The sequence below is a fragment of the Channa argus genome, chromosome 3 (assembly GCF_033026475.1).
Source record: "Channa argus isolate prfri chromosome 3, Channa argus male v1.0, whole genome shotgun sequence".
NCBI lineage: Eukaryota > Metazoa > Chordata > Actinopteri > Anabantiformes > Channidae > Channa > Channa argus.
In genome coordinates, this window is record NC_090199.1 from 18064848 (window position 1) to 18090991 (window position 26144).

The window sequence follows — 26144 nt, forward strand, 5'->3', positions numbered from 1 at the left end:
GCCAGTTTTTGGTTGGTGTTCCAGACAACATAAAGTAACAGTCTCTATAATGACATTTCCCAGAATTCTCCAGCATTTATTCTTTTGTTGTGTTCACTCAGCATTTGATGACTGAATTATGTTGTCTCACATTATTTGCTGGCCTAAAGGAATTCAATTAACATTTAAATAAGTGTTTGGTATGCTTTCAAAACTATTTACGTTTTACAAAAACTTATTATTTCCCCATTACTGATTTAAAAAAAAAATAAAAAATCTCTAGCACTTTCTGTTAAGTGCCAGTAGCTAGAGAAAACACTACACTTTGGCAGGGATTCATTCAAGACATGTTTTGATTTAGAGTTGAATTATCTGCAGATCTGCTTTTCCCGATTGTTATTGCAATAATGAACAATTCATAATAATTATAAACTAGCGTTGAGACCTCTGCCATTTAAAAGATACTTTCTCATCTCATCATTCATTTTCATGAAAGGTAAAATAAAGATTCCTTCTTCTCCCTTATGTTTTCTATATGTAACCACTAGTGGGCAGTAGAGGCAGTGGTGAGACACCAGTTTACACCTACAAAATGAAATGTCTCTTGGCTGTGTGCTTTTTCTCCCATTGGATGCAAGTGTCACGATCGGAGAATGATCGATGTCTAGAGTAGATGAAGAGAGAGCTCACACAGGATTTGTTAATTTGTTTAATTCCTCTGACAAAGCATTTCCTTTTCCCTACTAATCAGTACCTACTCCTTTTTGCTCAACAACTGGGAGGGATGGGTAATTACATGACAGCAGTTTGAATGGCTGTAGCATGCAAGTGCACAGCCAGACATAGCACCAGTATGAGATTTGCACTGTTGTGTCTTATTCATTCATTCATTCATTCATTCATTCATTCATTTATTTATTTTTGTGTGTTGCATATAATTCTCAGTATGTTAATTAAAATATTTCTTAGCTGGTTAGTGCCCTGCAACGCTGTCCACATGCTGTGTGGGAGGCTGCTTTCTTTCAGTATGGGAAGTTGTTTCAGCCGTGCTGCTGGCCAAACATTTATTCTGGCCTCAATGTGTAGAGTGCAGTTATGCTAACTCCAACACATACTAGAGATTTTTAGCAATTATGTAGATCTCATGTGCCACCCTAATATGCCAAGTTTTTCCACTTCTGTTGTCAGTGTCTAATTCTAATTAATGTTTTATTGGGATTGGTGTATTTCAGTACAGTATTTCTGTAGTGGTTTGTAAAAAGTTCAGATTGTACTGCACGTTTCTTTTATTGGAAGAAGAAAAATATTAACATGAGGTATTAGATATTTCAGACAACTTACATGATAATAAGGCTGTAACAGGTTAAGTAAAAATGGTGGTTTACATATGTTACGTAAAACCTGTAGTAGGTTTGGATTTGTATTTATTTTTAGATTTTGGGTGCAAGTAAATGGAAGTAGTGAGTTTCATGTTTATCCTGCACTTGTTTGCTGACTCACATTGGGAACAGAAATTTAATATACCACCATTAATGAAGTAGTAAAGTAGTGGTAATGACAATAATTGTTTGTTGTACAGGTGTAGAAAATAGACCAAAAATTGCTTTGTGTGCTGACTAAAGTATGTACCTTTTCAATACCCCACCACTCTTCCCACAGACTTAGAATATGCTAATAATTGTCTTTTTACTTATATAGGCTTATATTACATGTTACTGTCCATCTGAAAGTGTTGCAATCTGGAGAGGCTTCCAAACAACGGTTCAGCATCTCTATAAATCTATATTGCTATGATGGAGTGTGATCATGTTAAAAGACACCATAACACTTACGTTTTGTTTGAAGTCAGATTGAGAAGGTTTAAGTAACCTGCTTGTTATCTTGTTTTAAAACTACTGATAGACCTCCCTACCAGAGGTCCCACTAATTAGGACTTTAAACTTGAGATCCATATTGAAGGAGTTCCTAAATGGACACATGTGCATCGTCCAAAGTAAAGTCCAAATTTGATTTCACTTTATCTGAGAATTTTCCAGGCTGAACGACAACATATTGATGTTTAATGTTCCACATCCCTACTGAACTTCAGCAGATAAATATCAGCTGCCTCTAAACTTTCACAATAAAATATCGCTATCCTGTTCTCCTTCTGAACAGCACTGTGGGTTAACACTGGATGGATTACTTTTTCCTCAGGGGGCATAAATGATTGTCAGATTTGTGTCACATCCCGGAAACGTGTGTGCCTGTGCCAAAGTGTTTGAGCCTTCATCTATGTGGCGTGTTACATTGGTGTAACACGGTACTCATAGATGAGTGTGTGTGTATGTGTCAGCGTCTGTGCATGAGAGCATATGTGTCTCCATGCATGTGAGTGCCGTACAAATTAAACACGGTCTGGCAAGAAGATCAAAGTCCCTCCATAACTCCTTAGTCAGTCAGTCAGCCAGCATATTGCCGGGAAGCGCCATTTATCACAGGGAATGTTGAGTTATTAGACTCATATCATTTCAATTACAACACAGTTGCTCAGTTAGTGAAAAATTCTCTCTCTTTTTTTGTCTTTTAGAAATATTTGTTTACAACTTGGTCATAAAGGAGAAGACTAATGGGCATTGAAGGCTTTAATATAATAAGGAGTATTGGTTCTAGACCATTGTAGTGTTTAGGGTAAAAGTAAACATCCAAAATTAATTCCTTATTTTTGTTTAAAGCCGTGCCACTTCCAAACATGCCGAGCCAGTTTGGGCTCCTAGGAGATAATATAATTTTCTTGGCATTCAAAATGAATAATAAAAATCAAATTATTTAATAGGTTATTTAAATCACAAAAACTCCTCATGACCCCAGACATTTCCTTTTTGTGATTGTACCATCATTTTTCCATAGGTTTGTCATTTGGACGTCTTAGAAAGTCAAATGTATTTGTAATAGCATAAGAAAATGAGTTTGTCTTGAAATTAGCTGTTGTAAAAGGAAAGTAGCAGAATAATTGTTGATTACTATAACGTGAATGGGTGCAGTTACAGACCTTCACAGACCTTCCATGGGTATTGAATAGTGTTGTCATGATAGCAAAGAACTTAGCAACAAGCTGCAGTAGATTCACCAATAACTGTGCCAGAATCTAGTAGGTATCTAATGGTTCTCATGTCCTATGAATTTAATTCAATCAAATCTATTCCGTTTCTTTTTTTCCCTTGTTAGTTCCTAACTTCTCAAAATGTCCCCCCCTCTTGGGTGTCCTTGCTAATGAAGTGTGATGGTAGTGATGAAGTGTAACAGCGGCTGTTTTGGAGGTGCTGTGCCAGTGACAGGGTGGTCTCTGCCTCACACTGTTGCCGCTGCTGGCACCCTCATGCTCATCATGCACACATTGTTCGGTGGCACCTGGCCATAAGAGGGGAGATGGTGGAAAGCATGGTAATGATCAGACTTCTCCTCATTGCTGTAGGTCTTGCACTGTGCTTTTATATTTCCAAATTCCTGTTTACATTCATCTTATAATGACAAAGTCAATAAGTAGCGTAACAAATACATGTAATGCACTGGTAACTTCAATTTATGTTCATCGTATTCACTTTTCAGTGATATTTGGCCTGGTGAAACAGGCAGCCCTGCACACAAATACTTGAAATCTGAAATGTGAATAAACTAGTATAGGTTTCATTGCTCTTACTTATTTTCTTGTACAAAGCTTTGTTTTTATTTATCTGTGGATGCCATTATGGGTTTGGGCATATTTATCATTACTCATGATATTGATTTCAGCTGACTTCCTAAAACCTGCTAAGGTCAACACATGCCCAATGCAGTCTTGATGACATGTCTTACTCTGCTGATGACATTTTATTTTATATATTTTATTCGGCCAATATTAGATGACAGTGTGACTCTCTTTTTTTTTTTTAGCAGATTATTTCCAGCCTTGAAGACTTTAAAAACCCAAGCTGTTTAACAACAAAGCTTGATTAGTAGTCTAGCCACACAGTACTCCTAAAAAGACCCAGATTTCCTCTGTTCAAGGATGGATTTAATTATTGGATTGTATGGTCAACCATGGGAAAAAAAGGATGTAGAAAAGATTTGTGGGTTTATGGGTTGATTTATTTTGTCAAATGTCAAAATTTACCACTGATCCCACCACTCAACAGAACCTTATCACCATGCTACAGATGCAGTGGCTCAGAATTGCTGCTCTCAGCTGCCTGTCAGGGAGTTGTCAACTGAATGTCATGCAGTTCACAGCTATCTATCAGCAACCCCCCTTCTCCGGTTGCCCGACAGGGGTTGTATACATTCCAAAGTAACCGCCCCTTATTATAATTATTAAATATAAATTCATAATTTAGTTTCTTTCCTGGCCTTTTGTGGTTTTAGGTAGAGGTGCTGGGACTACCAGTCGTTGTTCGTTGGCAGAACGCAACGGACGGGAGAGATTGTAGATTGTAGGGAGTTGAGGTGAGCAGGTGATCACCCTGTGTGCGAGAGACAGTGTAGAGATCTGAAGAGCTGTAATTGACTGTAAAAAAATGTGCGCAGCTCTGCACTTGTCAAATGGTGATAGAAGTAGATTGTTGTCTTGATGCTCTAAGCAAGACAACAATCTGAGATCTGATGTTTGAGTTGCAGTTTTAGTTCTTTCTGACTATGGTTCACACACAAATGCGGCATCGCCTCTTGTGTCTGTAGCTTTGTGTTATGTACATGTGCTGTTAGAGAACGCTAATTAGAAACTCTAAACATGGCAAAGAATCCACTTTCTTTGTGAGAATGTTTGTTTTCCCAAATCCCCTACCCCCATTTTGAAAACCATCCTTTTTACATTAAATTAAAAAAAAAAATGCGTTCCTTGAAAGCTTCTGGCCTGCAGGGTTAGTATTATTTCACCCTTACATAGCAAAAGATCCGAACTTTTATGAGTCCGTAAGTGAGACAGAGATAAAGTGACAAAGTGTTCTAAAGAAGTGAATACTGCGCATTTTACTAAATGAACTTGTTACCAAAACTCTGCTTTTAGATTTCCCAGTGACACGACTTGACTACTGCAAAGCTCTACTCACAGGGCTACCAGCATGCACAAAATGCAGCATCACCTCTAATTTTTGATAAACCAAAAAGGACACATCACACCACTGTTCAGGTCTCTGCACTGACTTCCGATGGCCGCCCACATCAAGTTTAAAGCAAATTTAAACTTGATGTGGAAGTGTAAACTTGGTTTTTATTCAAAGTGTGAGCTTCCCTGCAATATTAATAATTACTATGTTTTGATTATTGGCAAGTGTGGCCATACGTAAGCTGCATAAAGAAAGAAACGTATCATCACTTAGCTAGCCACTACCCTAGAGGGAGAAGATAATTATATGATGTAATATCTTACCCCCAGTGTGTTGAGTGGGAAATCCTGTCAGTCCATTTAGAGTGGAGATTCATAAGGGGGGCAGATGATGTCCATCAGTGGGACTAATCCATACACATGTGACCCTGCACTTCAGAAGGCCAGATGTTGGGAGGCAAATGGTGTGTATGATGATGCATTTACAGACCCCACCAGCACATGTGCACACAGCACCATATATATTACTGCAAAATAGTACTGCATAGAAATGGATGTGCTCACAGCACAAGGTGAATACAATTATTTACATAAAATCCTTATTAGCAGATTATGTGATGGGAATCATGTTTAAATACTATATGTGGGGCCTTTATTCTGCTCTTATTTTGGGACTTTACCTCTTTCAGTTTTAGGCGATTTGAAAAAGATAAATGTGGTTAATATTTTAAATAAGAATTGTTATACATGTACTGTACAATACAGTGCAGTCCTTGTAGCCTACATGGTTAAACAGCAGTAATAACCCTGAGGACCATTTTTCAAATTGTTTCTTTGCAGTTTAAAGGTTCATATTCCAATTGTGGTTTGAAAAAGGTTACTTAATATTCACTGGTTCAGGCTTGTGTCACATAATGACTGTTTGGGTCATGGGTGAATAATATGGTGGGCTTTCGTCAACTGTTGGTGTTGGACACTATAGTAGAAATCAAGTAATTAACTATCCATCACCACTTGTAATATTTAAACAGTAATATAAAGCTCATTAAAAATAAATAATCGTAAGCCTTTATTGTCATGGTCGAGGAATGTTAAGAAAAGGAAGTGGCTGTGTTTAGGTGTCCTTGCTTCGTCACGTCAGAGTGGCCAAACACATTTTTAGGATTGTTTCTTTACCGAGGTTTGTCCTTAAAGACAGAAATGTATTTTTTAGTCTTCATTTTAGATCTTGTTTTTTTTTTACAAAGCAATGACATCCAAATGATTTGTTTGGTTTTGCGTTCTGTTTCAAAACTGACAAAAACTCAGAGATTTTAAGTGAACCCCCCACCCCCTGCTTCCCACAATCCCTCAGGGTGAGATTGTTTACAATAAGCAGCTGACAGCAAAAGGGAAAAAATTAAATGAGTTGAAAGGAATTCCTCCAAGAGTGTGCAACTTTTTGTAAATATATAATTGCCCTGAATTGTATCATCATGCTGTGTACCTCTGTGTGTTCCAATTATAAAGATGTGTGTGTGTGTGTGTGTTTTGGTTGGCAATGAGGACTACCCTCTATACATAGACACACTAGAGACATTTCCTAAGTTGTGGTCAAGCCCCCCTGCCCTACAACTAGGAATACAAAAGGAGGGCTGAGTGAATAATGTGTGTCATTACCTTTTTGGTTCTCCATATCCTCAGGAGAAATATTCTCTCAAATAACCACAACAGAATTATCCCCACTAAGTCAGATTGCGCTTAAATCGGTGTGAGAAAACAAGCATTTTCTCTGTATGGTATGCTGGCTCTGGGATCGAGCCCTACAATAACACACAGAGTTAATACAGCACATCCTGGAGCCATGCTGAGGTGTCACTGTTTATGGTAGTTTCTCCACCGCATAAACTCACACAAACCAAAACCACCGTTGCTATAGACCCTGAAAAGATGTGTCAGCAATTCATGAGATTGAGACTAGATATATACTGTATATCTAGGATGAGAAATAAAATCAAAGCAGTTTCTCAAACTTCTTACGATGCACCTTCATGTGAGTGTTATGTTTGGCGTCTGACATGAATTAGAATTTTTAAAATCATGTGATCATTTAATTTGTTATGTTTTTTCCCCTTGACCTCATGCTACATTTGTACTTGCTTAAAGTTGTATATTTGATTACCACTTGCCTTGGAGTTGGGCAGGGTATCAGAGTCCTGCAGTTCTGTTATGACCTCAGATGTAGATTGTGTTGCTGCCACCTAAATTTTTATTCAACAAGTCCACTATTGACTCAATGTGGTAAGATATCTTAGTTCAAATAAAGGCGTTTGGCTGATGGATAATGAGCCGTTCCTACACGCAGAGGCAAATTCCTGGGCCTGTACCATCTTCCATTTATTGTCAGTGGCAAAACCCTTCACAGTTCTCTTCTACACCCTACCGTGAGAGACAAAAGACAAAAAGACCAGTGATGAGACAGGGACAAGTTGAAGAAAGTTAAAATATGCTGTGATGTAGTTCAACAACAGCTGTGTAGATGGGAAAGAGAGAAAGGAGGTTACTATTCTGCTTTAATGAGACGTTTTTCAATACAATGCAGAAGAAACTTATCCTTGTGATCTCTGGCTTCCCAATTAAATACAGTGTGTCTTTACAACAGGAAATGGGCCGAAAAGTGTGGTAAAAGTCAGAATACATTTGAGACCTTCAGAACTACTCCGTCACCCGAGCCCAGTGTCTGTCACTGGCAATGGACCTACAATATCAATATGGTGATACACAATTAGAGATGTCTTGACATCATTTTTTCCCATACTGAGTAAGTATTTATTTGAGCACTCTCCAGATACCGAGAACCCATACTAACGGTGCTAAATGCTTTAGTTTCTAGTATGACTGGCTGGACAATAAAATCCTCATCAGTCCTGTGCAGTTAAGCAAATCCTGCGAAAACAGAAATTCTTTTACATTCTGCCAAAACTAATATTGCAGCAGCCTGTGTTTTATAAACAGAGCAACTTTTGATGAAAAGAACTAAAAGCAAAGGAAAGATGTTCAAACACATCCAAGTAATTTTATATGTAGTGTAAAGGCTGACATGACCTGATGTAGTGTTATATATTTTCTCTTTAGTGTCACATGGCTGACATGATGTACACAGGCAGGTGTACCTGTGTCTGAGCGAATTGTATCTTTAAACTGCATGTGACTTAACACAAGTGGCCTTTTAAAAAATGTTAAAACTTGTGCATTGGCCATATACTGTAATAATCATTTAGCTCAGACCAGCAGTAACCAGAGTTCGGGATAGCAAGTGATGGTTCCAGATGATGCTGACCTGTTAACTAGTTTCCCCCTAGAGAGCAGGATGGCTGCACAGAGGGGCTTTTTATGCGAAGCTGTAAAATATTGGAAGAACGATGAAATGGTGTTGAGGTAACACAGAGCCTGCAGCATGAGGAAGCACGTCATATGAAGGCAACATCTGTGTCCCATTGTTTTTGTGTGAGTCTGGTCCCTCATGTCTCTTCACAGAAGGGCAAACTTTTTACGTAAATGGTTTTGGGGGAGAATAAAGAAAAAGAAAAAGTCACCCATTCTACCACAGAAACAGAATAGAGAGCTGGCATTCTTATCTCTTTAAGCAAAATATTTTGATTGTGCCACAGGTTAATGTGCACTGGTAGCAGCTATTAGTGTGTGGTTGTAGAAAATGTGAAGCATGATGAAAAAATGGAATAAGCTAATTTCTAAGTATTCGCAGTTTTTGTTATCCGCTTGCTGTACTTGTCAGTACTTCTCTGTACTTCTCTGGAATAGTTACAAATTTTCCATAGAAAGATAACAAACATGAGTGACTTGCTTCTCACTCAGACATTTGCGTTCACACACGCACCCCCTCCTGACTAACTCAGGAGAATGTTAGAATGTCAGTGCATGTCTGAAAGAGTCATTACAAAACCGTATATAGTATTATTGGTTATACACCAACTAGAATCACTTCAGTATTGTGATTTCAAATTGTGCATGTGGTCAGTTCTGAATTGGTTTCACATTTAAACAATGTATCACCTTTAGTATTCTAAACGTAATGTTATTTACCAGCATGTGCAACATTCTGAAAATACTACAGGATGTTTGATTATAAAAGATTCAGTGTCTTATAGTAAAAGTATGTGTGACAGGACCCAACCATGGTTCAAGTGCACTTAAAATGCCTTCCAGTTGCCTGTCAGTCATATCTTTATTATGTTGATGGCGCTGCTTCTTCGCTGCTAAATAACTATTTCTCAGTTTTCTTTGTTTATTATGGACAGACATATGTTAACTAGTTCCAGTGTCCATGTAGACCTTACTAATGATCATGTGCTGTATGAGCAGTGCATGTATTAAGGGAGCACTTTAGTTTTTTTGTGATTTTAGTTTTTCATATTATTATAAAAAAATAACACAATTTACTTGGAGCACCGGTACAGTATCCAAATTAAGTTGTTCATTATATACTCTGTGTTTCTACATGAACTGTGCACCACTATTCCTGTCTTTGCTGTCTCAATGGTCAGGGTCAGAGGTGCCCATCTGCACATTCTCACATATCTGCATGTCTGTCCTTCCAGACAGTAATCAGAGCACCATGTAATACATAGAAATATGCGTAACATACATAACTTGAACACACTATTAATAGAAAATCAATCATTTCTACAACACTCTGCTCTACCTACCCCTCGGTCTCCCTGCTGTGCTATGCTACATTCCACGATACAATCCACGGTATTTCAGAAAGTGTTTTTTTTATGAAATTACTTTCAATGAGAGCGGTGTGCCAATAAACCAGAAATTATTGAAATTCTCTGATTGGTTTAAAGGTGAAGTCTCATTCATGTACTCAAAAAGAAGCAAATATCTTAGTACCTCTGCCAGCACTATTTTGTGATTCTGGGTCTTGAGAAGCTTCAATAGCAAATGTCCTCATTAACCAAAGTTATGGATCATATTTCTAGTAAAACTTTTGAGGAAAGTTACTTACTGTAACTTTACAGTAGATTAAAGAGAACGCACATTGCCTATTGTGCAACATAGGAGAAGTATAATGTAAGACATCTTAAAGCTGGCAAACAGGAAAAATGAGAGGTTTGTGTGTGTTTGCACATGTGCCATTCTCTCCCACACTCTGGCTTTGGAGGTTTATCCAGTGTAATAGCATTTTAAATAAACAGGGTTTGCCTGAAACAGGCCCTTCTTTGTGGTCTGGCAGATCTAAGCCAGGGCCAGCAGCTGTCATACATGGAAGCAAAAGTTACAATAGGAAATTGAGAATTATGTTGTTAGAAACATGACTTGATAACTTAGTAAAATGAAGGATTGTGCATCTGAAAATGAAAGTGATACAGTGTTTCATGACAGCTGTAGTAAAAGGTCACATCCTAGCACTGCAGCATCTTGGCATGGTGGGTAATTCATCAATGAATTGCGATGCAGGGCCAGAAATGAATCAAGAAACTTGGCACAAGAAAACTAAAAACATCCTTTATGGCTAGTTGGATTGGCATGCAATATAAATGGATGAGTGTCTACACCCTTTTTCAGTAAAGGCAGAGTTTTTTCCTTCCAAATTGTTGCTTGATTCTTAGATGATGATTTGGGAATCTCGAGGGACCCTATACATACGCCTCACTCACGTCTCTTCATCCCCTTGCCCTTGCCCGTTCACTCTCGTTCCACCACACCGAGGGCCTTGACTTTTCTTCCTTGAATTATTTGTGCTACTTAATTATTTGATGTCAGTCAAAACACAGGCTCTCTTGTTAAACATTGACAGTTTCCAGTTGAGGAAACCTTTTTTTCCCACCAATCCAATTTAAAGGCAACTGTAGCTAAAGACAGTTGTGCTCAAAGAGAAAAGTGCTGCAGATGGCCCTGAGCATTCGCCTGTGGGAAATCAGTCACGTAACCCAGTCTTTTGAGAACAAAAAAGAAAAAGACACTTTGGACTGAGTAGTATTTTACTACACAGCAGAAGCACTGAAATGTTCGGTCCCTGGGCAGAGTATGTTTAACTTGGCATTGGGCTATGGATGAGTCTAGCTTCCTAGTCCTGTAACCCCTACATAAATTAGAAGCTTATAACAATCTATGAGTAGTTTCAGCCACTTCTTCTTGTTTTGTTTTGTCTTTTTTAATTTAGAGGGCTACTGGACAGGACCTATCATCACTTTTGGAGGCGGAATAAAAAAAACAGGACTAAGATCTAGATTTCTAAACACAAGCTTAAGATGAAATGGCCAATTTGAGTTCTTGGAATAAATCTCCTGATTTATACCAAGAGCAATGAGCCATGTTGTTTTGAATGTCACAATGCATATATATCTTCTTGTATTTATTCATATTTTTATGTCATTGTGATAGTTAGAATGATGAGAGAGACTAACAAGTGTTTTCAGTAGACATTTCAGTTAACGTTGTATGAAACCCACCTTAATACACCTGTGCCTAGTTGAACTTTTAGAACTCATAAATCAGTTTGTGTAGGTCAATTTATAATTCTGTCATCAGTTATCATTTAGCACTTAATACCTGCGTTCTGTGTCAGAACCAACTGTCTCTAACCAATGTCACACTTAATGGCTAACCGCAAAAATCAACAATTTGGAAATCTTACAGGTTACCTGTTTTTGTTGTTGGGCCAAACCATGTCAACACTTCTACTGGAGGACTTTAACCACAGCAACACACACACACACACACACACACACACACACACACACACACACACACACACACACACACGTGTGTGTGTAAAGCACACACTCTCTTTCTGTGGAGGCCCAGTCATAGTCCCTGAAGCCTGGGCTTACGTCCTTAAAACTCATAAACAGTAAGAGCCTGATTAAATCCAGAATCATTTCAGGAAGTGAAACCATTTGAGAGGATGAGGACTGCTTTCACACAGTCTACATACTTCATCACAACCGCTCGTGTGTGTGCATTGGCTGCCTTTGGGTTTGATGTTGTTGATGTTGCTCTGCTGTTAAGTTCTGCAGAACCTGTCACCTTTTATTTATGATAATCTCTTTTAACACAACCCACATCAGGAGGTCATTTATGTAATAAAACCTACGATGTCCATGATGTGGCAGATAGCAATATAATACAATAAAATTAACTATATTGACCTTCTCCTCCCTTTCTTTTCGGTCTCTTTGTTTCTCAGAAATCATTGATGACCTTGCACATCTTGTGGACAAGACAGATGACCGGATTCGTAACGAGACACGAAGGGTGAAGCTTGTCGAGACCAAGTCAGCCTCCTGTGGTGAGACGTCCTCCTTTGCTGTACCACGGAGCTGCCACACCTTATTTATTTTTTTTGCTAAAATCCTCAAAGCAGGTTGGGGCTTAGTGGAGAATGAAAATTAATGATTGTGATGGAGACAAGCCTTCTGGGCACACAAGTATGCAAGTGGTGAATAGCATGTGGACTAGATCTTGCTAACATAATGTCATGGTCCTTTAAAGGAGGTCTCTCATGCTAGACCTCTATCGTATCAGCTTCACATTTCATTGAGGTATTCTCTGAAATACATTGAGTGCATGGCCCTCCCTCGCTGTTACCACAGTTCTGCCTCAGTTCATTTAACTTTTGTTATTTTACTTACAAAAAGAGTCAACCTGCACTTTTATTCAGTTGGCAATGTTTTTCAAAGGGAAACTTCTGCCATGAGAGGTCTGGTAGTTGGCTAAAGCCAAGTTTTGGAATGTTGAAGCATTAGCCAGACTCACTTTGCCCAGTGAAACGTTAGATGGAAACTTTTCTATAGCAAAGTCTGCATTGTTGTGCTAGGAGAAGCAGCTCACAGGCAGCCATGGATAGAAGCAGAGCAGGCGGTAGAAAGGTCAGTCCCCAGAATGCTTCATTCAGTCAGTCGTGTCCCCATGGAGCCCAAGCGTGAGTTTGTTTGCTGATCCCAGAGCTAATATTGTGTTTGAATCAGGACTCTTTTCGTTCTGTCTGTTTTTGTTCAACTTGTTTTTTTGGACATCTCCCTTCACTCTCCTTAGCTCCAGGCTAAAACATATTCATGGTCCATAGATGTGTTTGTCCATGGACCTTTGTGATATTGGTGAGCACCTGCATGTCTATATGCAACAGTCATAATGATTTTTGCATGGTGTAAGTTTTTGCAGCCCTGATCACAAAGTGTGGTCTCATGCATAAATATGTGTTGGTGCAAGCACATTTTGTGTATGTGTGTAACCCTTTTCCTGTGAATGGAAAATTCCCTTATGGTCTTCTTCACTATCACCTCAAGGATCCCTCTCTCTCTCTCTCTCTCTCTCTCTCTCTCTCTCTCTTTCCATTCCTCTCTGTCATCCCCCTGTTCATCTCCCCAGTTGTTTGACACTTGTCTTTGTGTGAAGCAGAAAAGAAATTGAAAATACTTCATGTCATAAGTTGTTTGGAGGGCTTTCTCTCTTTCTCCATGGCAGCGTGTTTATAATTCCTTCGCTTTAAGGCTTTATTTATTTTTATAGCCACCTCTCATCCAAAGCCGCCGTTTGGTGTTATGTCTCAGCCGAGTCCTTGAAAAGTTAGGAACGTCTGGCTTTGACAGCCAACAGCATGCTTAAGATAACTATTAGTAGTGGTGCATTGCAGAAGAGACATCTTAGTTTTATAGACCAAAGTTCCTCTGAAACCTGGAAGCATTCACAGAACTATCTAAAATGTTATTAGCAATTTTTATTAATCATAAGTTAGGAGCAAAACAATTTTGCATGCATGTGTACAGCAAAGATCTCCTAGAAGTGGTTGAAAGTTGAGAGTAAGAGCAATTTGAGCTATAGGAAAGTGCTTGACCAGAGTTCCCCAATACATTTAGCAACTAGTGATGCGGTCTGTGGTGTTGTGAAACACTTTTTGTTTTGAAACCTACTGGTACAGCAAAGGCATGTGGAGTCATCGGTCTCCTGAATTTAAAAACAATTTGGACAAGATTAATGTATATAAAGGATTTCCCAAGTTTAAATATCTCATTATTTTTTTTTATGGTTTGATATTTAAAAGATCTTTACAACAAGACACGAATGGGGGGAAAAAAGACAAAATATAGATATTAGACAGGACCTCAGTGGTTTTAATTGGTGCAGTGTGTCCAGCATAGCTATAGTTTTTTTTTTTTTAATGATTTCAGTCAAAAAGGCTTCAAAAGTTTTATTTGAACACAAAACTTGCATTTGATGAAATTGTGTAATTTACTTTACTGCTGCTTTACTGCTGTCCAAAAAATAAGATAAGCCATATTCACAGACTCATTACTGCTTGTTTTAGCTGATGTTGGTGGGAATTGAAGAATGGAGGCTTTAAATTTGCTTGGATTAGTGTTGCAGATTAGTCTACGGGACCAAAGGGTCTCTTGAAGAGCTGTGTGAGTTCCCCAGGCTTAGACGTCAGGCAATATCAGGGCTTGGGCAGCACTTCTCAAAAGAGCTTATCGTCAGTTTGTTAGAGGGCCACTTCTGCAACTCCACGTATTCTGCTGGTGGCTTGCATCTCAAGTAGGTTTATACTGTGTAGACCAGAGAGGTCAGGTATAGAGACTGTGGGTGAGGGGAAACATTTGTTGGAAAACGTGCACATAGGGCTAATGACTGCACCGAGTCTCTAATTGTGAGTCAGGAAATGTCAAGAATGTGCTATTTTTGCTCCGTCTACTTCTGTTGCGAGGTAGCCCCTCTTGGTTCCTGACACAGTATACGGCTGGAATTCAAAAATGGCAATTTGATGTGGCTAGAATGAAAATGTGGTTGATGAAAGGGTTGCTTGAACTAATACATCCTGCTAATGATGTTTCCATATCTAATGCTTGCCTTGGTGGGTGAAAACTTAAACCTAAAGAAATCTTTAACAGTTTGAAAGGCTTTGAATATTTAATTGTAACAGCATTAATATTTATCTAGCACTTCGTGTTCATTGTTTTAGCTTGTCCAAAAATTGGGTTCATGGCTAAATACTTTCACAACATTCCTATCAGCCTCACTTACACGGTGTGTTGAGTTTACTAATATAGTGAACAAGCTAAACATTATATCTGATAAATATAGGCGAATTAGAATGTGAACAGGTTTTCATGTTGATAAAAGTATTTGGCTTTTTGCCGCTCTCACATGCTATGAGAATATAACAGGGATGACACTACCCTTGTTGACATTTTTGTCCCTTACTTTGGAGGTCTTGCCTTTTGTTGTCCATAAAAGGTCTGTGAACCATTAGGCTGGGGGCACGATGGCTGTAGTGAGGGAATTGCAGGGATTGTCTTTGTCTGTCCAGCGCTTTCACTAATTATTGGTTTTCTCTGTGATTTTTCTTACTGATGTGTCAGAAAATTGCTGAGATGGGATGAACCCAGACTCCAGCCTCGAAAGCTCCTGGGTGGTCAGTCTGTCAGCAGACACCAGCTATCTCCTTCATCATCAGTGTCACAGCCCTAATCTATTTGGCAAGCAAATGCCATCATTGTCATTAGCTTCCAGAGGCCTCCTGAGGGACAGGAGTAAGTTGTGTAGTTAGTGGAGCAGACCGGGACAGTCCAAAGGCAACAGGAGGGTGAAGGTCAGTGTGGGCGACTAATGTGATCCGTACTCCAACTTTAACGCTTTTGTATGTTCTAAAGCTTGTTGTTGTTGAATGACATTGCAGACAGATGTCGGACCAGGCTGAATAAAACTCTCACGTCTATTTCTAATGTGGACTGAATGTTGATTTGGTATCATTTACACCCAAACAAAGGTAATTGCTGTAAATGTGCGTGTATTTGCTTTAAGCATAAGGCTTTTAAAGAGCCATCACAAAAACTCTTTGAGAGCGTATGTGCGTTTGGTTTTTATTTACTTTGAGTTTACTCTACTAACGTGTGAGTTATCAGAAGAGGTCTTGTCTACAACATGGATGCCCCTTAACTTATTTTTCCTCTAGACCTATGTACTTATGAACATATCATAGAACACACCACGATCAAAGAAAGAACTGCATGTAACATAAGAAGCAAATCCGAACAAAATGCCCAAAGAAGCTAAAGAGACGGGAAAACAAGAGTGTCAAGATAAACTAAAAAGGTGAAAAGACATCTGGACACCTTACAGTCATACCCCATATCCTGGCAAAGAAACCAGCACCAGCTTACATTTCATCAGACCACCACTACCACCGTAAGCAATTAGTTCAGCATGGCTTATATCTCGCCCTGTCTCCCTGTGGGAAAGACGACCAATTAGGGCACGGAGGAGAACACAGGAGGAGAGAGCCAAAGAATGAGAGAAATGTAAACCCAATGTGAAAGGCTGTGGAAAACACCAGCCACATGCAGAATAATAGACAACTTGAGTCAGTGAGGGGTGTTCTGGGGGAAATTTGTCCATATCCTATCGTGTGTGTCTTATTACTTGGGGAAGAGAGCTGAAATTCGGAGAAATTATGGCATGGAAAGTGAAGGATAAAGACTGAAGATTCTGTACTATTTCACATTTAGTGAAACTTCTGCTTTAGTACTTTGAATTTCAGTCTTGGTTTTTGTCCAAAAAAAAGTCACTATGCTTTTTAAAAAATTATTATTCAATGGGCACATCCGCTGCATTCCCATTAAAGAAAATTAGATGCCGTGTTCACAAAAGATGTATGTCCTTATGAATTTTGCACCTGTAAAAGATTTTAACACTTTTTTTCTTTCCTGGGTGGTGGCTGTAATAAAAACTGTAATATTTTCAGGTCCTGGGGGTAAAGCACTTTGATGAAGTGCGAATGAGCTTTTGGACATTTTGCTCTGCTTCCATAGTATCAGTGAAAAACAATGATTATCCTCTCAAGCCAGAATCAGAAACATGTGTCTATCACAGTGTGCAATCTGTGGCAATAAAGCTTTTGTGGCTGTTGAACGCATGTAAATTGCATTAAGTCATCAAGAGAAGAATGGTGATGTGCTGTGAGGGCATAAGCACTTGGGACTTGGGTTAGATCAAGGACTTTGAAAATTAATAGTGAGGTATGTCGGCTTCTTCCAAGTGTATTCCCTTGTGTCTGCTGCATTCCCCTTCTTCTCCCTGAGCCTGTCTAAAATCAGGTTTAGAGTTTCTCTGCTGTCATTTGAATTTTCAACATTAAAGTTAAAATTTGATGAACTGCAAAGCTTTTTTCACGGGGATAGAGCTTAATAGATATAAAATCTAACATTTTACATTGAAATACAGAGTTCATTTAAATAGACTGATGAAGCATTAAATAGTAATGGTCTTCCCCTTAAAAATGTTTGGCTTTAAATGTTTTTTTATATGTTGTTTAAATTCTCCTTTGTTTTTTTGTTATTCTGCAGAATTGTCTTATGTTCATCCACAATGGTGGCTCTGTCAATATATACATGTATACATTCATTGACATTATACTGTGTGAGAAATGTCTGTGAAATCAACAGTAAATTGCTGTAAAATCATGACATCAAAAAGTAAATGAAAATGAAAAACACTAATGCAATGTTTAATTAACCTAAAGTAGTGAACCACAAACAGCTCTTAATTTCAAAGTAAATATATGTTTAAGTAGTCATATTTTATTGTATAATTGGCAGAATACCCTTTCTCTTAAACACATAAAAACTGTAATATAAAAACTAAAACAATACAGTTAAAATTACAACAAGGTGGTGTTGATATTAGGATTCTGTCCTTATATTCTGATTTTATAAAATCATATGCTATACACATAAGAATATGTTTGTTTGCCGTCGTTTGCTTTAATGATGATCTTTACACAACATAACGCACAGGAAGTATGTGTGTTACCTGTCATGGTATGTAGCGTTTTGTTTGTAACAACCTACAAACTGTAGCAGCTATAGTTCAGTTGGTAATGTAGTCATCCATGGATTACTGGGCCAGTGGTTCAATTCCCTCCTTGCTATGTGTTGAAGTGCCCTTGGGCAAGAAACTGAACCCCAAGTTGCTGCTGGTGGGTCACGTGAGCACCTTGCATAGTAGCCTTTGCCATTGGGGTGTGTGTGTAAGTGTGTGAACGGGTGAATGAGAAGAAACACTGTAAAAAAAAAAATTTTTAAAAAGTACTGTATTAGCGTCCATTTAACTAAACCTTACCCTGAAGTTTTACTGCCTAAACCTAGCCAATGTTGTTTCTAAAGGTAACCTTACCCTGAAGTTGTTTTCCCTGACCCTAACGCAGTTTTGTGTGTATGTAAAGTCGTTGCCTTGGTGTAAAATAAGCGACAACTGCATGTAAATCTTACTGAAAGAATAAGTCGTTTTTACATCATGGTCATGTTAATACAGCATATAAGGGGTGTTAGGTTTACAGGTTTAAAATGTAATTTTCTGTAGAATTTCAACAGTTTTAAAATGTACAAATATACAGTTTTTCCTGTAAAGGTGTTGACAGTGGTACTGTTTTTTTGCAGAATTATTCTGGCAACCACAGCTGCCAGTTTTTTTTTCAGTGTACCTATATAACAGCAATTTGTGAAATACACAACTCTTTCTTTGGCAGGTGAACAGTAATTCCAAGTTTTTTTATTATACTTTTCGGCGTCTAGTGACAAGTTGCAGAAACAATGTGGGCCCATAATGAATAAGCATACCACCCAGTGTACCCGGGTTGTGTTTTCAAAGGTACGGGCACACTTGATAACAGGTGACAAGTCTTCATCAGGCTCTGGGTATGCAAATAACATATGTTACTCTAACATGTTGACCAACACATTGTCATGTCAGTTATCTCCCCACTGTGTGAATTGGCCCAGTGAAGCTTCAAGTTGGCAACACTAATATGATTTGTCTGATTTTTATTTATTTTTTCTTCTTCTTCAGGGATGCTGGTGGTAATTGTGCTGCTGCTTATAGCCATCGTAGTGATCGCTGTGTGGCCTGTGTAGCTGACGAGGGCCGCAGTGATCACGGACCTGTTTTGGACAACTGCTTCAGTGACACTTTGGTACAGCATACCAGCTTAAAACATTGCACACCAACTTTACCACTGTCAGATTTAGTTTTATCATTATTATTCAGTACATTGTCTGTGCAGCTGCCTGACAAAGACACTGTAGAATAAAAATCTACATTCTTTAGCAGCATAGTGAATTTTATGGGAAGGAAACTAAAAATGTATTGCATATGTGTTAATAATCCTCTCTGATAGTTTAAAAGTGTAATAATAAGATAAATTAATTGTAGTTTTGTTTGCATTTTGGAAGAAAAAAAAATCTGTGCTGAATGTTCACCCAGTACACAACACTAGGACCTCCTTGATGCAGCAAGGGCTTCCTTTTAATAAGTTGGTCTGTGGTCTGGGTGGAAGCTCAAACTGGGTACAATAATTCACCAATCTTTGCCATATTCATAATCACTTGTACAGTATTACTGATTCATGACTGTAGTGGCTATAATGTCATCATTGGTCTTTATAATGTTTATAGAATAGCTCTCAGCCAAAAGAATACAAACTCAACTGTGTCACTACCACAGCATTTTTCTTTCCTTGTAAATCAGTAAGGCTTGTAATTTGTAATAAATCACATTTCCAGTTAATAGTCCCAAGATTGGTCTGTGATTTTGCCTAGAACTCAGGGAGGGTATCACAGGGGTTTGTAACATGCTATTTAGCTTTGACAAAGCTTCCACACACTAGTATCACTTCCATCTTTTCTTCGAGAAATCTGCATTTTTATTGTTTTGTCTAGGATACTTGTTATGTTACAGAGGCAACCAGTAAAAGACAAACAGCTGTTTGGCACTTTATAGTATTATCTTAAAAACTAAATGAATTAAAATTATTCCAAAAAACAAGAGAAAAGCCAAATCTTTTTCGAATGTAACAAGAGTTTATTTTACTGAAAATCTGAATTTAATTCTACCAGGTTGGCGTGTTCAGTAGTTATTATTTCCTCCTTTATTGACAATGATCTAAACAGCTGCAAGTAAAAAAAAAAAAAGATGAAAAAGACAACAATAAAATCCACAATATCTTGTGTCATTAAATATATTCATATATAATAACCATAATATATTAGTACACATTGTAAAACAACATTGCAAAAAGTCTTTACAATGGTGACAACTAAACAACATTTACAATTCATAGTATGAACACAAAGCAATGCTTTGACAGGTATGTATGTGGCGTTTCATCTGGAAGCTTGTCGAACCATTGCTCAGGAGACAGATTTAAAATTTACAGCATGAGGCTACACATACTAGAGAGGTGTGATTACCGATTACACTGTGCCAGGAAAACACTGACATATAATGTTGTATGATGAACAAAGGCAGGAACATGTAGAGTGAAAGAGAGTTTCATCATCAGTGCTCAAGAAGCTACCAGCACATACAGTATGTTGGACTAAAATTACAATCATTTAATTGATTGTACAACATTTGAAAAAAACTTCCATCAACAAATAAATACTGAGAAGTACTTCAGCAACTCAGTTATCAGTACTTTTTTTTTTTTTTTTTTTTACATCTAAGCCCAGTTGATTTTGATTTCCTAGGGTTTAAAAAGCCCTTTAATTTGTCATCATCTAGGAGGCATTTCAGTCCATGTTTGGACAAGTGCGCGAATTCTGACATAGTGAAATCAGAAAATATTACTATTAAAAACAAATAAAGCCCATTTGATTAAAACCATGTGTCTTTAAATGATCTTAAAAGCATCTTACAGTTACTTGTGCTGTAAAACATTTTAAAAGGTGCTAAATGTGATTTTTGAGAAACAACAAATACCAACAACATCAAACGTTTTGCTTAAAGTGTTTTGGGATGGACTGAAAGGACCCCCAGTTTATGACACATCAGGATACACTGTGGGCTTTTTACAAACCTGAGCTCTGTTTTTAACCATGCATTCCTTAAAGAAAACCAAACTGAACTGCACACAAATAAATGAGCAATGTGGTTTGAATCAAGCAGCGTCAAGTGATTGCAATTCACCCTATTTCTCTGTGCAATTGTAGAAGTGAAGAGAATTATTGTGACAGGTCAATGGGAGAGTGCAGCTTGTGACTGGTCGCGTCCTTTTGCTGAATGTACAGTCATGCATTGTGTTCACAAAAGAATGTGCGGACTGTAAAGTTATTTATCTGCAATCTCATAGTACTGTAGGAATTATGAATACATGCCAGTGTGAGGTGGATTTAAAAATTAATTTAAGCAATTGTTGAACACTTTTAGGGTGCAGTTTTACTCATGTTTGTATTTTTCTGCACTAGAATGTCCATCACATGAGGTAAGGAATTGATTTTCTTTTAAATATACCCATTCTTACTGTTTCTCAACTAACTGTATTGATTAAGTGACTATGTTACTTGTTCCACAGTTTCTAAGAGTTTGTGGTGAGTAGCTAACCACATCATAAATCCTTAGTTTGAGGCAGGGATCAGTTTTAAAGAATGTGGCTTTGTCTTGAAAGATACATTAAGAAAGTTTTTTATTAACTTTTGTAAAGGAATAAATAAAAATAAAAAATCTACATTGTTGAACTTGTGACACTCTTTTTGTCACTGTTGAACTTCTACCTGCACAGTAATGTATCCACTTTCTATAGTGACCTACCTTGAAATACCCAAAAATATAGATGAAATGAATTAAAACATTTGACATGTTGTTTTGCAGAAACCTAAGAACCCATTTCCCCGGTATTATAATAACTTTGTGAATATATCATCTAATCTATCTTTTTGTAACAATCCATGTGGCAGGACTCTTGTCTGTAAGTCAGCTGGTAAACTCCTGGTAGAGTTGTGAAATAAAACAGAAATAAAAATAAAAAATCACAGTTCCTATAAGTACAGAGGATGAAATCAGCTTTAAATGCATTCTGTCCTCCCAAAAAGCATCATTTTAACATTAGTACCATTAGCAGCTGTGCAGTTGCAAATGTTCATGCAGGATATACAAATACTGAACCACAAAAATGTGAGCCCTGAAGTGTGAGGAGGCAAACAAAGGATTGAAAATATGCTCAAGATTAATCAGGCTAAAATGCTTTAGTAAATACTACTGTTATATACTTGCTTTTCTTCTTGCGTCACTTTTACTTTCTAAATTTGTAAAAATCTCAACATCTAAAAATGTAGAACAGATTTCCTGTTTCTTGAATTGCAGATCATTTCTGTGGCTTAGAAGGTACAGTATCTTCTTTATGGCACTATTCTTAACAAAACAGAAATATTCTTGCTTCAGTCTTTAAAGACTTGGCCTAAAAATCTTGCTTCTTAGCTAAGAATAAGAAAACCGGGCAGAGGCTATTAAGTGGCTTTTTCTGTGTCATTTTTGCATCAGCAGATGAAATGTCCATAAACTTAAAATATAAAATAAATGATTTCATACTGAGATAAAGAAAACAAATACAAATAACTTTATATACTGGTAGTAGGTGCAAATTCGGCAAATCCACAAGAAAGTCATCTCAAAGTAAAAAACAAAAAACAAAACCAAATCTGCAAGGTGAGCTCCTTCAACAGTTCACAAAAAAAAAAAAAAACACACATTCTAAATAATTCTCTTCATGCTTCTACACAAAAAAGCAGCGACAAACAGTCTCTTCTCTGTCCATTGTCCTCTGTCTGTCTCTCACACTCAAATTAATTTTTTTTTTAAATCAACCACTCAGCTTCTGTCTTGAAATCTGCTCCCTCTCTGGTATCCTCTCCTTTTATTCGTCTATGGCTTCTTGCACTTGCCTTTCTTCTCGCGTTGCTGGAACTTCCTGAGCCTGCGTGCCCACGTGTCCCTCCACTGGATAACCAGGCTGCCTTTGTCTGCCACCACTCCGCTCTGGCCGGGGGAGTCCTCGTCATTCCCCAGCAGCAGGTACTTCTTCCCAGTCTTGATTTTGGGACACTTGCAAGCCACATCTTTTGCACGGACCCAAAGGAACTGGTCCCCACGGCGGATGCGGCTCTCACCCTGCTTGTAGACGGAGATGATGTTGACTGTGAATTTCCACCACTCACCGGCTTTGTCTGCCTTCAGGATGTGCACTTGGACAGCTGCAAAGTGATGTTACAGAGCAAAAGAAATGGCATAATAGTTAGAGATTTCTTTGACTAGCATTCAGTCCATAGCAGTTACTGCCCTAACATCTGTAAGAAAATAGTTTACCAAAATGTTTTAAATTTTACGTTCACATTTTAATAATCTTTCCATGCCTCACCATGATCCTTCAGACAAATGTACTCCTGGCCTTCTAAGCCAGTTTCCCCCCATAACGATAACTAATCCCCTGAACTGCCACTAGATATTTATTGAGTAAGTACCCATGATACGGGAGGTCAATTAACCACCTCACCCCCTAATGAAGTTATGCTGCTGTGTTTATTATTTGAATGACAACATTGTCTTTTATTCAGTTTGCTTGAGGCCGCTTAACATTGAGGAGTACCCACCATTCCCCCCCCCCCACAATAAATTATATTCAGTCCCTACAAACCATAGAGTCATATTCAATCAAGACATAAATGCAAAACCTAATAAATAAATCACAAGTAAAATTAATATACACCCCTGCTTCCCACCAATTTCAACTGACTCAGGAGCTGGCTGCATGAGGATCGACAATTCCAACCTCCACCTGTGGGGGCAGTTTTGTGCTAAGAGGCGCGCAGTTTGCTGAAAAGTCCGAGGAAGAAGCAGAAGAAGAAACTGTCTTAATGATTTTGTGGATGTTTTTGCCAGCAGACAGCACAGGTGGTTTAAGCTGTTAATTCATAATTTAAGAATGTTTTTAAATCATTTTGAAATAATTTTTTCTTTTTGGTTTTGAAAATACCCTGATTTTTAATTTTTATTAATGTATTACTAATTAATCTTTTTAAAAAAAATGCTTTTGTTAAGTCAAGATGTGGAAACAGCAACCAAAAAATCAAGCTGTATTGAAATTGAAATTTGAAATGTTGTATGTGTGAAATGTGTGTATTTTTGAAATGTTTGTGTGTTTCTCAAATTTGAGGATTTTAGATGCATATTGTCTTTTAAATAAAAAATAGTCAAGGGGCATGCGATGCCACGGAATCTGATTTATGAAAGTATTTATGAAAGTACAAAAAAATTTTGCATGCAGATTATGTTATTTATCGCAAAACATATACAGTAATTAATGACAAATAAACATCACTGGTGGTAAAGATGAAGCTGATTTTAACACTTTTAGTGCTGACATGTGGTTAAGCCATCATGATAAATCAGCATTTATTAGTTCATAGAATTAGAACCATCCATTTTACAATTTAAAACCATCTGTGCTCTGCAAGCACAGAGAGTCACGTCCGGCACAGTGTGGAGAGAGGCTCACAGTGAGTCCTGACCCATGCTGCAGCACAGTAGGATCACATCACATCTAAAGCTCTACATGTTCTGAGTAGACTGGTTAATTTGAATAAATATCCCAGCATCTCTAAATCAAGAAAGCTCTGACTGGATTAGATTATGAAAAACCAAATATAGATGACATTATTAAAAGAAAATGAGAAGATATCCTCCTTATTTTGACAGGTCACAGATTACACAGAATCCTTTTTGTCATCAAACTATAATGAGCTACTGGTAAAACTGCTGATGACAAAGGATACTGGATAGTTACAACAAGTTATTAATGAAATAAGAAAAGTGATAAAGCCTTGGGAAATGGATACACATTTACAGTATGTACAAAGGCCATGAAGGGACACTCATGCAGTATAAATACTCTTTTTACCCTTGGTGGAAAAGGCTGTTGTATAGTCCAGTTATGAAATACTGTACAGGACCACATGCACTATGTCCATTACTTCTGACAGTGCTGTGTGATTTGTAATGCGATTAGGAGGTAGGCTTTGGCTACCAGAGACATTAGCTGGAAATCTCATGATAAATGAGCTGGTGTGATCCCCCGTGTGAGGGAGGTCAATACGTTTTATATTGACAGAATCTCTATTAAGTTTCATTAAAGTACTCCTGTGTAGTTATGGGACAGCTTTTGAAATGATCCACCTCGGGACACTGGGTTCACCTTCAGTGTAGCACTAATGGAGCTGAACATCATAGACAGGCGACCCTGTCTCCTAAACATTAAGCTCCTATCCAACTAAACTATAAACACCATCAACTTTTGAAAGGGAATGAAATCACCATATGAGACAATACCGTACGTTCTTACTTAAACATGAATTTACACAGACATTCGTGAAATGAAATCAGTGAATGAGTGTAAAGACTGGGGGAAAGGAGACATTTCTTAAAAGTAAAGCTTTAAAATAAATGCAGTGCAGTAAATGTTCAATATTTTTCTCTGAATTACTACTATTTCTAATGCGGTGAAAGCAATATTAAAATGATAAAATCCTCCAGTAAAGTACTTGACTTTTACATTTACTTAAATATTTTACAAAGTGCAGTACTGCTGTTAGTGATGACAACAGGATTCGTGAGAACATTTCTGAATTGGGAGGGATTTTCCACAGAACTCAATGCTGTTATTTTATTGTTGTTTCTACACTCGGGTTCTGTGTGCACCAAACAAACAAGACACAATAAACCTGGCCAGGTTAACTGCTTCTCCGTATTTATGTCCCCCTTTGTGCTCAGATGTCTCCTGCTCCACAGAAAGTGAATCAGCATATTTTACAAGATGCTTTTTTCGTTAAAGCCATAAGGACTTTCTTAGACTTTCTCTTCTTTCCTCAAACAGCCCGACAATAAATTTAGGTGTTATTTTGTTGTTTTCTACCCACCCTTATATTGCCGATAACTTTATTGACCTTCATCTGTTAATCCCTAGTGTTGCCTCTGAATGTCCCTGTCATGACCTCCTGATGGTGACCTCTGCAGCACCTTGCAGCTACCAGCTGCCACCAAGAGCTGTTATCTCTGTTTGTGTTTGGACAACAATCACCGTGGAGTAGTTATCCCAGGGATTTCTTTGGGATCAAACATTTCCACTGCCTCCCTCACCCAGCTCCCTCCTGTGATTCTTTATGTGCAACTGCATATTGACCACAGAGGCTTGTGGCATCGTTTGCCAGCGCAGCATGGAGCCCAGCTCCCCTGCTGATCTTTTCAAAACAGTCCAAATCTATGTCTCTCTCTCTCAAGT

The 26144-nt window shown here is 38.0% G+C and overlaps 2 protein-coding genes across 4 annotated transcripts in view; one reads left to right on the plus strand and one right to left on the minus strand.

Annotated features, from left to right (window-relative positions):
* stx8 (syntaxin 8) overlaps positions 1 to 19603 on the plus strand; it is a 35920-nt gene extending 16317 nt beyond the window's left edge. The window contains exons 7-8 of one of the 2 annotated variants that reach the window (XM_067497457.1): positions 12234 to 12335; positions 18887 to 19603. In XM_067497457.1, the coding sequence (XP_067353558.1) occupies positions 12234 to 12335; positions 18887 to 18951 (167 nt within the window). In that variant the 3' untranslated portion in view covers positions 18952 to 19603. Of the gene's footprint in view, positions 1 to 12233; positions 12336 to 15402; positions 15590 to 18886 lie in introns of those variants that run through there. The other variant, XM_067497458.1, reaches the window with a different exon arrangement.
* Positions 19604 to 19856: 253 nt separating this feature from the next.
* Positions 19857 to 26144, minus strand: part of ntn1a (netrin 1a) — a 53679-nt gene continuing 47391 nt past the window's right edge. For both annotated transcript variants that reach the window (XM_067497456.1, XM_067497455.1), the window contains one exon: positions 19857 to 23064. In XM_067497456.1, coding sequence (XP_067353557.1) covers positions 22736 to 23064 — 329 coding nt within the window. In that variant the 3' untranslated portion in view covers positions 19857 to 22735. The remainder of the gene's footprint in view (positions 23065 to 26144) is intronic.